Source organism: Rhamphochromis longiceps, linkage group LG19 (genome assembly GCF_057381845.1).
Source record: "Rhamphochromis longiceps isolate RC_006_pf linkage group LG19, R_longiceps_female_GT1.1, whole genome shotgun sequence".
NCBI lineage: Eukaryota > Metazoa > Chordata > Actinopteri > Cichliformes > Cichlidae > Rhamphochromis > Rhamphochromis longiceps.
This window is the reverse complement of record NC_140575.1, coordinates 1,360,775-1,375,401: the sequence shown is the minus strand read 5'-3', so window position 1 is coordinate 1,375,401 and position 14,627 is coordinate 1,360,775. Positions and strand designations below refer to the sequence as shown.

Genomic DNA, 14,627 nt, shown 5'->3' with positions numbered 1-14,627 from the left:
CTTCAATTCTTACCTTGAAAAAGTAGTGGAAGATCTGTTCTCCCATCCCATACTGAAGTCCTGCTGCCACCACGTACGTGGAGAAGAGCTGTCTGTCCTGAAAGTAACACGTAACACTCAGACACGTCTCCATCGAGCGTCTGTTATTAAAAAACTGTTACAAACTTACAGTTTTGCCCATTTTCACTACTCTCTTCTCCAAATCAATGTGCCGTTCAAAATTGGGATGTGCTCTCCTGCTCCAGAAAATGGCATCAGTGAAAGGAAGCTCCAGATCATCCTGTCACGAGCATCATGGCAGGAGATTACCAGCAACTTCATGACAGATTTACGTGGACATGCTTGGTACTCCACGTCACAGGGTACAGAAATATAAAGAATGAATAATAAAACCCTGAGATGGTTTTTTGCTTTTGACACAACATTATGAGAACATCTATAATGTTTTACTACGTGTTTTTATCCCAGAGAGCACTGTAGTCAGGCATAAAGGCTTCACTTTAACGAGTTTCTTACAAGTTTAGGTAGATATTACAGATGCACAATGACCGGCATGTCAGATTTCTGTTACACTCACAGGATCAGCTGGCTTGCTGCAGGCCCAGGTCATGATCGTGGAGATGAGGATGTACATCTTTGGCCCAGAAAAATGCTCGACTTCACTGTGAAGCGCTACGAGTGAACAAAAAATATTTTGTGATGGCTTAAAGAGCCTTTCAATGTCAATCAGGTTCATTGATATAGTTCTGGTTCACAACAACAGTCCCCTCACAGAGCTTTACATAATCAAGTAAAGACCCTGCAATATTAGAGAGAGAGCCCCAGCAGTCTGATGATGCCCTGGGACCGCCAGCTGGTGACAACGGGAAGGAAGAACTCCCTTTCAACAGGAAGAGAACTTGGCAGAAGCTCAGGTAGAGGTGACATATACCTCAACTGGCTGGAGGGTGAAGAAAAGAGCATGAAGAGACCTGGAGAAAACTATCAAAGACACTACATTCAATGACATGATCCAGTGGCATGTAAATGCATCAGGACTGTGAAGATGCTACTGGTGAACTGGGTAAGTGTATCGGTAGGGATGGCATTCCAACAACTTCACACGGACTTAACAATATTTAAATTCTAGTTAAATCTAAAACTGAAGTTGCACATGGAAGCCTGACCTTCTGACCAGATGGTCAGACTGTGACGTGTGAAGGCAGCAAACACAACAGCTGTGATTTACCTGACCATCACCTGGCTATCCTCGCTCCTCAACTCTACTGCCTCACAGCAAAGACCAGGTAACACTCAGTGCCAATGTCTGAACCTGGCTTCAGCTTGATTTGTATGAATGATGGCTGTTGTTACATTCTGGACTGAGTGCACTGAGTGCATTACCAACGTGAACAAGAGCACCACAATGAAAAACAACCATCGTTACCTCCGTAACGTTTGGCCAGCACAACCACTAAATATGGAGTCAGTAAGTCCTACGTGCCATAGTATTCACTAACATGGCCGGTGTCATCAACGCTAGCACAGATGCAGTTCTGCACATCAGCTGAAGGACTGAGGAAGTCACCTGGATGAGGGACGAAACGTCTCTCCCACAGAAAACGTCCAGATCAACAGAATCAACCTTTCTGGCTTCATCATACGGGTTTGCAAAAATATCAATTTGTAAAGCAGCTAAAGCTAAAGTCAGGAAAAACAAAGCACAAATAAATAAATAATAAACATAAACACAAACAACAATGTGTACTTATAAGCAAATATTGAGCACAGAGCCTCAGGGATAGCTAACAGACTTACCCGAGGCAGCCCAGAGAGCCTCTTCCACCTGATCAGCATGCTGGGTGACGTTGTAGATAACAACATCACAGCCCATCAGTTTGGACAGGAGCTCATCTCGGTCCAGACGCTTGAAAAAAAGCAACAAATAATTGGTCTTGAATGTAAAGTTTGAATAAAAGGCTAAGGCTTTCACAGCGTAAACAACTTTAAAGTCCTTACAGTGTACTGTTCGACCACATGAGGCCTTTCCACAGCAGATGGATGTGAAACAGTTCCCACCACCTGGAAGGTCCTCTTATGGTTTGACACCAGCTCTGCCTCCACATCAGAGCTGGTATTAACAGCAGCTCCAGCCACACTTCCACTCAGGACCTAATCCAAAAACAACGTTCAAACCAACTTGAAAAGCCTTTCTTGTTCCACACGCCTGAACTCTCTTAAGTTTTCCTGTAATTTCTTTAAGTCGTCTTCATGTGTGGCTCTCTGGGCTTCTTACTGTGTGTGTGTTTCTGTGTTTGTAGGTCTGCTCTGATGGCCCTGTGGTGGCGTTTCTCCTTGCTTTTGTAGATCACGTGACCCTACTGTGGCGCTGAGGACACCTAGCCAACTCCCTGTTTCAGTTGCTCTCACAGGCTCAGTGCTCACTCATCCAAGAACACACCACAGAACTGATTCACAAACTTTCCTTTTGTAAATAACCCAGATCATGCTTGAGAAACTTGTGTGAGCTCTCCTTTGTTGTAAGCTAGAGTCACTTGTAACACATTTCTTCTTTTGCCCCCACTTGTCCAGTTTCCTCAGGTTTGTAGGACACACTGCACACCTGATGGCTCTTCAGCATCATCTCGTGAGTGTAAAAATACTATTTTATGACTGTGGAACTGTTTACCTGGCTATTTATTACAGATTCAAATAAAGACCAGGGAACAGCTCGTGTGGTTTTTTTTTTTTTTGCTACAGGCTGCTAGTAACAAGGTGCCTAGCACATAATTCAAATTGGTCCCCTGCAAAGTCCTCATGTCACTGTTTAAGCTTGAATAGGTCACACACACAGATTCCTCTGAACATCTCTCTGTGTGGGCTTTTATTTTGAAAATAAATAAATGGTTTTCTTTGTAAAGCTACAGTAAGTCCAGCTCACATCAGCTTAAAGTCATCGCCGTTTCATGACTTTCTGAAAATGTAAGCATCACCATCAGTCTGTGAAAACACCTCAAACGTAATCCACCCATCAGAATGATGTCATCTAAATGCGTGGAAGCTCGCCAACCGACCGTTGTACCTGAAACAGGTGGTTAAGGAGTGGGCGGAGATAGGGCAGCGGGGCCAACAATAATAGAGAAAGTATCCTTGTTTTAGTAACCGATGATGTGAAAGTGATTAATGCTGAAAACACGAATCAGCGAATCGAAGATGACATTGATTTAACATCATTTCCGGTGTTGTTTGCTCGCTCTGCTCCAAACCAAAGCTAATGAGTCACGTTAGGTGTTGCTGTGAGGCGGCATCAGAGCAGCTGCTTTCACTGAGTCCGTGCAGGCTTCAAATGTTACCTGCGCGATGTGTCTGGATGCGTACGAGTCCACGTTGTTAAGAAACACCCGTGTCGTCTCTGGCTGTGCCATGCTAGCTCCCGACCGCTCTGTTAGCGTGTTACTGTTAGCGTCGCGTAGTCAAGGAGACGGCCACTCCCACAGCTGTGACGTTAAAGTGAGGCTGACCAACTGTAAAGCCTATATGACATTTTTTATTTCACTATTCATTAACCACAGAGAGAAGGCATCGTTTAAATATGTCAAAGTTTTCTTTAAGCAAACAGTTTTATTAAAGTTCTTCCTGACTGGGCCAAGTGTCTTATTTTTGGAAATCAAAATATAAAGCTCCAGTGTGGACTTTCATAACATGTAGAAACATTAAAGCATTAAACCAACCAGGCCCTGTGCATGCACACTGATGCACAGCGACCATAAGATAAGATAAGATAAGATAAGATAAGATAAGATAAGATAAGATAAGATAAGATAACTCTTTATTGCCATTACACAGTCATACCTAGTACAATAGTACAACAAAATTGTAAACTGACCCCCACACTGCACTACACAACCAGGGGCGGTCCTGGCCTGTTTGGTGCCCTAAGCGAATACTCACTCTATCCAATCATATTGAAGGCAGTCAGCAAAGAGCAGCTTGGCGTAACGCCCTGTTGTTCCAGGTGAGAGATGGTGGTGTGGAGCGTTGTAACAATGGCGTCGTCAGCTGATCTGTTAGCTCTGTATGCGAACTGGAGCGGGTCGAGTGTTGGTGTCAGGCAGGACATGATGTGACGTCGAACCAGTTTCTCGAAACGCTTCATTATAACGGGTCTTAGAGCAGCTGGTCGTTGAGGCTGCTAATGTTTGTCCGCTTAGGCAGTGGGACGATTGTGGCCGGCTTTAGGCACGGCGGGATGCAGGACTGGGACAGTGAAGCATCTTAGTGAAGACCCCAGCTGGCACATTCTTTTAAGGCCCTCCCAGTGCTGAACTCCCTGCCATACCTGTCGTGAGTTGTTATTGCTGAAGTGGTTTTCAATCTTCCTCTTGTGCACTGGCTTGGCCTCTCTGATACCTCTCTTCAGCGCAGATCTGTCTGCACTGTACTGCATACCATCACCGGATCTGAAAGCGGCGTCGCGTTGCTTCAGCAGGACCTGCAACTCTTTAGTCATCCACGGTTTCATACATGTTTGTACGCTCGTATCTGCACCATGTCAGGGCGACCATGGCTCAGGGGGTTGGGACGCGGATCTGTAACCGGAAGGTCGCCAGTTCGATCCCCGGGCTCTCTGTCCTGGTCGTTGTGTCCTTGGGCAAGACATTTTACCCTACTGGTGTTGGCCAGAGGGGCCGATGGCGCGATATGGCAGCCTCGCTTCTGTCAGTCTGCCCCAGGGCAGCTGTGGCTACAACTGTAGCTGCCTCCACCAGTGTATGAATGTGAGAGTGAATGAATAGTGGAATTGTAAAGCGCTTTGGGTGCCTTGAAAAGCGCTATATAAATCCAATCCATTATTATTATGTGCATTGAGACTGACACACAGCGCTCATACATATGTGCATATGTGTACGCACATCCTGTGCATGTACCCATACGCACAGTGTTTTGGTTACTGGCTTTATCTGGCCATTAAAGAAAAGTGAGTGTGGCGATGTGGATGCTTGCAGCGACTGCTGTATAGAGGCCATCCTGCTACACATGAAACACATCAGAGTCATAATTGTTATTTTAGTCACGTGTTTGTTTATTATCCTTATTGTTTTATCTGGGACTGTTTGCAGACATCTCAGAGAGAGGAGACACCAGCATCTGAACAGAGACTCAAACCAGCAACCTGCAGCTCCCTGCTTGGCTGCTCCAGTTTTCTCCTCACTCATGTTGCCCACCAGTGATTTCTAGCTGCCCACCCACACAGCAGGCTAGAATATGCGCTGAGCCTCAGCACCCAGTACTTGGACATCTTTTCTTTATTAAACAATGAACCAGACCCCAAAAAGTAAACAGCTGTTATTGCTAAGCAACGGGAGCAGCATTTGGCGATGCAGCACCTGACATTCCTGACCATGTGGGCGGAGCATGCATGAAATGGAATGTTCAGTAGAACTGTGCAACACAAGCACTTAGTTCCAGCATGTTTCATTGTATCCAGACACAGCTAGAGACACATCTACAGCAGCATCTCTGTGCAGGACAAACGACAGCTGACGAAGAAACATCGAAAACTTCACTTCACTCCTCTACAAAACGTTGGCTCCTTTGTTTAAAAGGCCAAAATGAATCGAGGGAGAATGAGAAGAGGATCGGCGAGTGCTTCACCTCACAATTCAGTACAGCTGATTAACCTGCAAGAAGAACTTCAAATGATACAGGCTGAAAATATCAAATTAAACGAAGAGGCAGAAAAATCCAGAGGAGAAGCTAAAAATTCACAGTTTGAAACTGAAGTAGTATTGCAGGAATTACTGCATGTGGGTCTCAGACTTAAAGGAGAGAAAATGGGAAAACAACAGGCAGAAAACCAGAATGAAAACATGAAGAAAGAACTGTTGGAAGCTCAAAAAGCATTGGAGGAAGAGAAAAGCACAGCACAAGAAGCCAAAAATAAATATCAAACTGCAAAGAAGGAGGCAGGAAATGTGCTGCAGGAATTACAGGAGGTGCAGGAAGCTTTTGAAGAGGAAAGAAGGAAAATGCAGTTGGCAACACAAGAAGCTGCAAATGTAACGGCTGAAGCTGAAACACTAAGGAAGGAATTACTGCATGTGAAGCAACAACTTGAAGAGGAGAAAAAACGTAACCACGAGGCAGAAAATGAGATTGAAAATATGAAGAAAGAATTGTTGGAAGCTCAAAAAGTGTTGGAGGAAGAGAAAATTAAAACACAGGAAGCAAAGAAAGAAATGGAAGATACAAAGAGTCACAATGAAAACATGAAGAAGGAACTGATGAAAGTGCAAGAAGAACTTGCAGAAGAGAAAATTGAGGTGAAGGCATTCAAGAAAGAAATGAGCAGCTCTGCGGTGACCAAGAAAGACTGCAAAGACGCACTTAAAGAACTACGAAAGCACAAAAAGGAAGCTAAAGAGCTCCTCAAACACAAAGGGAAACTGGCCAAACAGCAGCTGAAAGAAACATTTAAAGACGCCGAGGAGCAGCTCAACAAAACCTTAAAAGAGCTGAAGGCAAAAGAAAAAGAAAAGCAAGCCGAGGACAGGAGGGGATTCTGGAGCAGCCTGCTGAGGAAGAACTGACCCAGCAGCATCCGGTTTGAGGACATCAAGTTTCTTCCTCCTCTCTCCACCTTTCTTTCTCCCCATCCTTCTTCTTGGGACGTTTGTTTGTTTTTTAAAAACTCTAATCTAAATACATGTACTGAAACACACAAATAAAATTGCCATAACTTGACCTCATGTTGCCTGCTTCTTTTCTTGTGTGTCTGTGGATGTAAAACAGTAACACACCTCCTGCTCTGTGTCTTTAATTGTAAATAAATGCAATATGTTTTCATTTTAAAATGCAGTGCAAAAACTTCTACTCTGAATCTTTTTCTTTACTACACCCCCACCATTTGTCTTACTGTATGAGTGTGAGACATGTTAAAATCTAGTGGCACCAAGGTATCATACAATAAAATAATGTGATTAATAAATAAGTGAAATAAATTCCTATACAATCCCACCCTTTGATTCTTAAATCAAAGAATCACATTAATACCAGAATTTCTTTCCTGACATTCTGTTCATCACATCAACATTATTGTTCACTTAAAGGAGTTTCACACTGTGTATCCTCACTTCACTGTTCTCTCACCACCCTTTGTTCATCTTTAATCTTCCCCACAATCTAAGCTCTCACGTGCAAATGGCAACAACAATGACACAGAGGACAGGCCTTCTCCACAGTGTCAAAGTACTTTGCATGGCAGAGTGAAACAGCATTAATCTATTATGCTAGGAAATGAAAAGTTTATAGAGTCACTTGCAGAGTTTAACATGCCTATGGACCACAAGACAAACGTTTTTATAAGTTATAGTCAGTATGTATATCTATCACTTATGAAACTGAAACTTAGTTGAAGAAATAAATAAATCATCCCTGTTAAATAAATATTGTTAAATCTTATACATCACATCTTATACAACTGAGATGGATGTTAAGTTGCCTTTGAGCCTCTTAACATAACACTGAAGGTGATTTTTTTTTTTTTGCCTGTCCCGTTTGGCTCTTTTGCATCAGAATTATTGTCTAAAGGCAAAGAAAGATGCCCAACGGATTTACTTCACCAAATGGACCATCCCAGCCTTGCCATAATGGTCTATTTGATTCACCTTTTATTGTTTTTTTTTTTATTTTCACTTGCTAGATACGGGACAGACTTGAATGAGGAAAAGAAGGGGAGAAAGAAAGAGGGGGAAAAAACAGCGGAGAAGAGGGACGAGGATAAAGAGCAAAAAACAAAAACCAACAAAATAAGAAGACAAAAAATACATCACAATCACCTGGATCACCTGTTGAGAAAGAAAAAAGAGAAAACAAGCAGAAGAAAAAAAGAGTAATAGAATAAACAACATCACAATGATATATGGGAATATGACAGTAAATACTAAATGTTAAACATTATTGTGCAGCACATAAGATCAACAGAACACAGTGTGCTTTGAGGTAGGAGCCAAAAAGGGTGTAGTTTGTGGGTGTGATCACCCGTGTGTACACCTGTGAGCATGGACGCGCTTGTTTTTTGTTTTTTAAAAGGTTCCTTCATGTAATAATCTGCTAGAGGGTGTGGGGGGGCCACAGCCCCGTCCTCCAGGGCGTGAAGCAGGTATGGAGGAGATCAAAACTCCAGACATCCAGAGGCCCTCAGAACACAAGAGACCAAGGAAGACCAACAGAGGGGCAGCCGCGCCACTGTCCCAGAAAGAGCTGAGGAGAGTCCCAGATGAGGGTTCACTCAGCAGCCGCGGAGCAGAAGCCAGGGGGGGTTGTAGTGACGCGCCCGTGAGCTCCGCCGGCAGCCAGCTGTGCCTGAGTGACCGAGCCCCAGGCCGAGAGGCCGAGGGCACCCCACCCCCGAAGTGGCCCGAGCGAGCCCCAGGCTCCAGGCCCCGATAAGCAGCCACCAAGGAGTGAGCCGGTGTGTACCTGGACGCCCACCCCCACACACAAAGAACCACCAACGCACCGACATCTGAGGGAGTCCGCCACTGGCAGGGGAAGTGGTGGTAGGTGGAGATAGGCCTCCAAACCTTGGAGGGCCTGAGATGTCCCCAGAGAGGTGGCGTCTGATACCCAACCTGACATATAGACACAGACATACAGGCACACACAGATACAAACATCCATTCCCACCCTGAGTCACTCTTCTGTGTTGTGCCATCCTCTTAGCCAGAGGTTGTTTGGTTTCCCCGATGTATAAATCCTGGCAATCCTCCTGCACTCAACAGCGTACACTATGTTACTCTGTTTGTGTCAGGGGACCCGATCCTTGGGGTGGACCGGTGTTTGGTGCAGCGTGTTTTGGGGTTTAAAAGCCACAGAGACCAGGTGTTTAGAAAAAATGCGTCTCAGCTGCTCCGATACTCCTGACATGTACGGGATCACTGCAGGTTTTCACTTGGGCAGCGGTTGTCTGTCTCTCCTGGATCATCTGCAGCTTTCTTTAGGAGCCTTCCGAGCTTTGACAAAAGTCCAGCTGGGATAACCACATTTACTCAGGGCCTTCTTGATGTTCTTCTGCCTCCCTGGCTGCTGTGTCAGTGGGGATGGTGTTCGCTCTGTGTGGTAGCGTCCTGATGACACCCAGTTTGTGCTCCAGTGGATGATGAGAGTCAAACCTTAAATACTGACCTGTATGTGTAGGTTTACTGTATACGTCAGTTTTAGATGCCCGCCATCATTACACATGGAAAACTCACAGTCTAAGAAGGCTAACCTGCCACTTTTCATATCCTCCCTGGATCAAATTCACCAGGGATAGCACTATACTGCTCAGACAATACTGTGGGTTTCCAGCTTAATGATGTACAATCTGCTATAACAACATGGCCACTAGGTGGCGCCCTAAGACCATAAATTAATTTCCGGCCTGTATATACATTAGCAAACAGGACCTCCACAGATTACAACTATTCAGATAATAACCATAGTAAATAGTTACATCCACCTACAACTACAATGCTTGACAGTAAGTCATATATGAAATGAAATATGGGCTGAAACCAAGGCTGCCTGTAGTAGGCCAAAAAAACGCATCTTATCAATAGCAACAGGACTAGCTTCTTACTTAGCAAATAACACAGGTAAAGTTAAACAAGTATCACTTGTATCTTACAATACTCACCTGGTGAGCATGCACACAGCATTAACTCACACAGGAATGCAAGTAAATACGTTACTCCTCCAACACACCTCTCAGCTGTGCAGAACCACACTGAGCACATTCCCAACCAGAAGTACAATACCGAGGTGCATCATGGGTAACGCAGTCTAAACAAGGTACAGTTAAACAGCCCCTGAAACAGCCTCTTAAACAAGTTTAACAGCAGCCCCTGAATTTGGATGCAAATACACTCATCCTATTTTGAGACAGTATCATTTGAGTCCTCAGGAACTTTCGGAAGTTCCACCACCCTAACCCATGTTGTCAGTGGACTTCCTCCATTTCTGTGAAAGTTACAGTCCTGGGAGGTAGTTCTGTGTGAACCGCTTCCAAAAGTGGTCGCTGATGACCTGACTGTGCCTCCATCTGTGCCTGAGGGGCCGTAAGCTGCCTGGGGTACTGCAGAATCATGCCGCCCCATCAAGAAAAGATTTGGTGTGATGGGATCTGGGTCAGCTATGTCAGCCGATGCATAGCCGAGCGGTTTAGACTTCAAAATGCCCTCAACCTCTATGAGGGCTGTGAGTAGGATTTCTTCGGCCACAACTTGGTCTTTAAGGACCACTTCAGAAGCTAACATCACTGCCGACTTCACTGCTCCCAGGCTCCCCCGAAATGAGGAGAGTGTGGGAAGTTGAAGTGGAAGTTGATAGCCTGCTTGGCTAGTTGCTGCTTGAGTTCAGGCTCCATGTTTTCAAATGCAGTTCGGAGTTCTCTGTGACCACCTTTGAAATTAGTCCCTTGATCAGACAACATCTCGTATGGCTTTCCCCAGCGTGCGATAAATCTGCGTAATGACATAAGGAAGGAATCTGTGTCAAGACTAGGGAGGAGATCAAGGTGCACGCATCTGGTTGTAAGACACCTGTAGATAATTCCCCAGCGTTTCTCTCTTCTACGGCCAACTTTATCATGTATGGCCCAAAACAGTCTACGCCCATTGACCAGAACGGGGGCTTATAGAGTCTCAGCTGTGATGAAGGTAAGTCAGCCATTTTGGGTGTAGAAGGTGAGGCGCGCCATCTCCTACAGTCCACTCACTAATGCTGATGCTTCTTAATGTCTTGACATCCTCTGAAAATCCAATTGGTGCGCCGTATTTCCACAAACAGCCTCTCTGCACCTGGGCGAAGGAGCTGGTCATCATAAGTTTTTATGATGAGCTTGGTCAGGGGATGTTCAGCCGCTAGTACGATGGGATGAATACTGTCTGGATCCAAGTCTGCAGCTCGACGGAGGCAACGTCCGACTCTGATGAGACTAGTAAGACTCTCATATTCAGGGGACAGCACGCTAAGACAGCTGTCTGAGCACACTGAGGTTAATTATGGAGTTCCACAGGGTTCAGTGCTAGGACCAATTCTGTTTACATTATACATGCTTCCCTTAGGCAGCATCATTAGAAGACATAGCATACATTTACACTGCTATGCAGATGACACCCAGCTCTATCTGTCCATGAAGCCAGATAACACACACCAATGAGTTAAACTGCAGGAATGTCTTAAAGACATAAAGACCTGGATGGCCGCTAACTTTCTGCTTCTTAATTCAGATCAAACTGAGGTTATTGTACTCGGCCCTGAAAAGCTTAGAAATATGGTATCTAAGCAGATTCTTACTCTGGATGGCATTACCTTGGCCTCCAGTAACACTGTGAGGAACCTTGGAGTCATGTTTGACCAGGACATGTCCTTCAACACACATATTAAACAAATATGTAAGACTGCTTTCTTCCATTTGCGCAACATCTCTAAAGTTAGAAATATCCTGTCTCAGAGTGACGCTGAAAAACTAGTTCATGCATTTATTACTTCCAGGCTGGACGACTGTAATTCATTATTATCAGGAAGTCCTAAAAACTCCCTGAAAAGCCTTCAGTTAATCCAAAATGCTGCAGCAAGAGTCCTGACAGGGACTAGAAAGAGAGAGCAGATTTCTCCTGTTTTGGCTTCCTGTTAAATCCAGAATTCAAAATCCTGCTCCTCACATACAAGGTCTTAAATAATCAGGCCCCATCTTATCTTAATGACCTTGTAGTACCATATCACCCTATTAGAGCACTTCGTTCTCGCTCTGCAGGCCTATTTGTTGTTCCTAGAGTATTTAAAAGTAGAATGGGAGGCAGAGCCTTCAGTTTTCAGGCCCCTCTTCTGTGGAACCAGCTTCCAGTTTGGATTCAGGAGACAGACACTATCTCTACTTTCAAGATTAGGCTTCAAACTTTCCTTTTTGCTAAAGCATATAGTTAGGGCTGGACCAGGTGACCCTGAATCCTCCCTTAGTTACGCTGCAATAGACGTAGGCTGCCGGGGATTCCCATGATGCATTGAGTTTTTCCTTTCCAGTCACCTTTCTCACTCACTATGTGTTAACAGACCTCTCTGCATTGAATCATATCTGTTATTAATCTCTGTCTCTCTTCCACAGCATGTCTTTATCCTGTCTTCCTTCTCTCACCCCAACCAATCACAGCAGATGGCCCCGCCCCTCCCTGAGCCTGGTTCTGCCGGAAGTTTCTTCCTGTTAAAAGGGAGTTTTTCCTTCCCACTGTCGCCAAAGTGCTGCTCATAGGGGTCATATGATTGTTGGGTTTTTCTCTGTGCGCTATATAAATAAAATTGAATTGAATTGAACTGGGTGACCAATCCAGAAGGCTCTGGCCTCCTCTGTCAGTCTGAGCCGAGCGAAGCAGCATGGTCTTGGTTTCTAGGTGCTCCGCTGCTGTAATAGGAGTGTCGGCCACCCCGTGTAAGGTCTGGTATGTAGCAGCGATCAGCTCATCTAGCGTGGCATACTGTGATGCATCCGGTAAGGTCGGAGAAGCATGCCCACAGAATGCAGTCTTCCTGAGCTCCTCCATGCTGCATGCTGGGGACTCTGTTGGCAAGTTATGCCTATTGTCAGCTGTTTGTGACAGGAAGGGTGGACCATGTGACCAACGATTGGGGACAGTTAGGTCGGCGAGATGTTTCCCTCTGGTGATGTCATCAGCGGGATTAAGGTCAGAGCCCTCATACTGCCACTCTTCAGGTGATGCTCCTGTATTTCACAGATTCTAGTCCCCACAAATACCTTATAGCGACAGGAACTAGACTGGATCCACTGCAGCACCGTTGTAGAGTCTTTCCACAGGTAGATCGAGCGCAGGAGTATGGTGAGCTCTGTCTGGAGTAGTTTGGCCAAGTAGCCTGGCCTGTACAATCAGCTTTGCCCTTGTAGTGTACGGACAAATATAACCTAGTTGGTTATCCTGGGTAGCTAGTACCTTGTACACATTGTGCAGTGTGACTGTGGAATAGGTTATAGGGCAGTGCTTATATCCCAGAACGTCTGTCGGGCAGTGCCAGCTGAGTCCCAAAGGACGGGACAGACAGGGGTGATGAGATGAGCGTTATCTGAGCAAATCAGCACTAAAGGTTGGACCTGGTTAAATCCCTCAACCTGGACTTTCTGTAGGTGAAGATACTTCTTCTTTAACTGTTCAGCTGGACATGACTGAGTAGCTAGGCTCAACTGTTGGGCTGTGAAGGCATGTGCTACTTTGTACCTCGCTTTGGGCTTAGCCCTCGGTGACACCTGGAATGAGACAAAGCCTCCCTTCATCTGGATTACATCTCGACGGATAGTTCTCAGTGAGAGTGTTGCTTCCTCCTGTTCCAAACTTAGAGAGTTAACTGCCGCAGTCTTCTCTGAGCCGTCATCGAGTACGGCAAATGTGTCCAGAGATTTGCCGCCATGATGTAGTTGGATGAGTACTACCTTAAGCATAACACATCCTGAATGACTTGAATAGTCTAGTTCAGGTGTCGGCAACCTTTCTGATGATGAGTGCATCTAAACTTTCCTCAGAAGTCAGTGTGCCATATGACTGCATTAGCAATAAATTTAATAACGCTCTATATTAAAAGTTACCCACTATATAGAACCACTTTATAGGATTATATTTGTTCACAGATGTTGGCAGCTATCAGCGAATAGTTATCAGCTATTTGGAAACAAAAAATACTTTTTATCCATAACAGCAAATGAACTGAACAAGAGATAATGCAAATGCTATTTATGGTCTCCTCACGACAATCAAAATCAAAATTCAAAATCAAAATTTATTTATATAGCACATATTAAAACAACAGTGTTGACCATAGTGCTTCACAGTCAGTAAAAGCATGAGACAGTTAAAACAAACAATAAAAGAGGACAACAAACAATAGGTAACAACACAACAAGCTAGACCAGCCAACTAGTTAGAATCAAAAGCCAAAGTAAAAAAATAAGTTTTAAGACGTGATTTAAAAGACTGGATCGACTCGGCAGTACGAATATGAACAGGGAGGTTATTCCAGAGTCTGGGTGCCACGGATGCAAAGGCCCGGTCACCTCTCAACTTCATTTGAGTCCTAGGTTGTGCTAGGAGCCTGTGATTGGACGATCTAAGTGCTCTGTTGGGATTGTATGAATGGAGTAGTTCAGAAAGATAGCTGGGCGCTAAATTATTCAGAATATTAAAAGTGAACAACAGAATATTAAAATCTATACGATATTTAACAGGGAGCCAATGTAGTTTGGCTAAAATTGGAGTTATGCGTTCATGGATTCTCGTACCTGTTAAAAGACGCGCAGCTGCATTTTGAATTAACTGAAGCCGGTAAAGAGAGATGAACAATGAAAAATACTGTCAATAAGGCCTCTGCAATGTTCTGAAGACAGTTAAACTGTCAGGTAGTGACGTCCAGCAGGTGAACATGCAGCTCCATGAACACGCACAGCTGTGGATTCCAGCTGCTTCGTAGTTCTGCAAACTTTGACCCCACAGAGTCGAGGTTTTCAGTTCAATCAGCTGCATTTCGATGTCCTCTGTGTCCAGCAGGTTAATGTGAGACAAATCCAGCTGCTCATTAAAGATTTCTGGTTTGATCAGAAAATAAAA

At 44.6% G+C, this 14,627-nt stretch overlaps 1 protein-coding gene across 4 annotated transcripts in view; it reads right to left on the bottom strand.

Moving 5' to 3' along the window:
* The window catches only part of ak7b (adenylate kinase 7b), a 17,862-nt gene extending 14,395 nt beyond the window's left edge, over positions 1 to 3,467 (bottom strand). For 3 of the 4 annotated variants that reach the window (XM_085391543.1, XM_085391544.1, XM_085391546.1), the window contains exons 1-6: positions 3,333 to 3,465; positions 1,999 to 2,151; positions 1,798 to 1,906; positions 578 to 672; positions 170 to 280; positions 14 to 97 (exon numbers count right to left, since the gene is read on the bottom strand). In XM_085391543.1, coding sequence (XP_085247669.1) covers positions 14 to 97; positions 170 to 280; positions 578 to 672; positions 1,798 to 1,906; positions 1,999 to 2,151; positions 3,333 to 3,404 — 624 coding nt within the window. In that variant the 5' untranslated portion in view covers positions 3,405 to 3,465. Of the gene's footprint in view, positions 1 to 13; positions 98 to 169; positions 281 to 577; positions 673 to 1,797; positions 1,907 to 1,998; positions 2,152 to 3,332 lie in introns of all 4 variants that reach the window. The other variant, XM_085391545.1, reaches the window with a different exon arrangement.
* Positions 3,468 to 14,627: the final 11,160 nt, after the last annotated feature.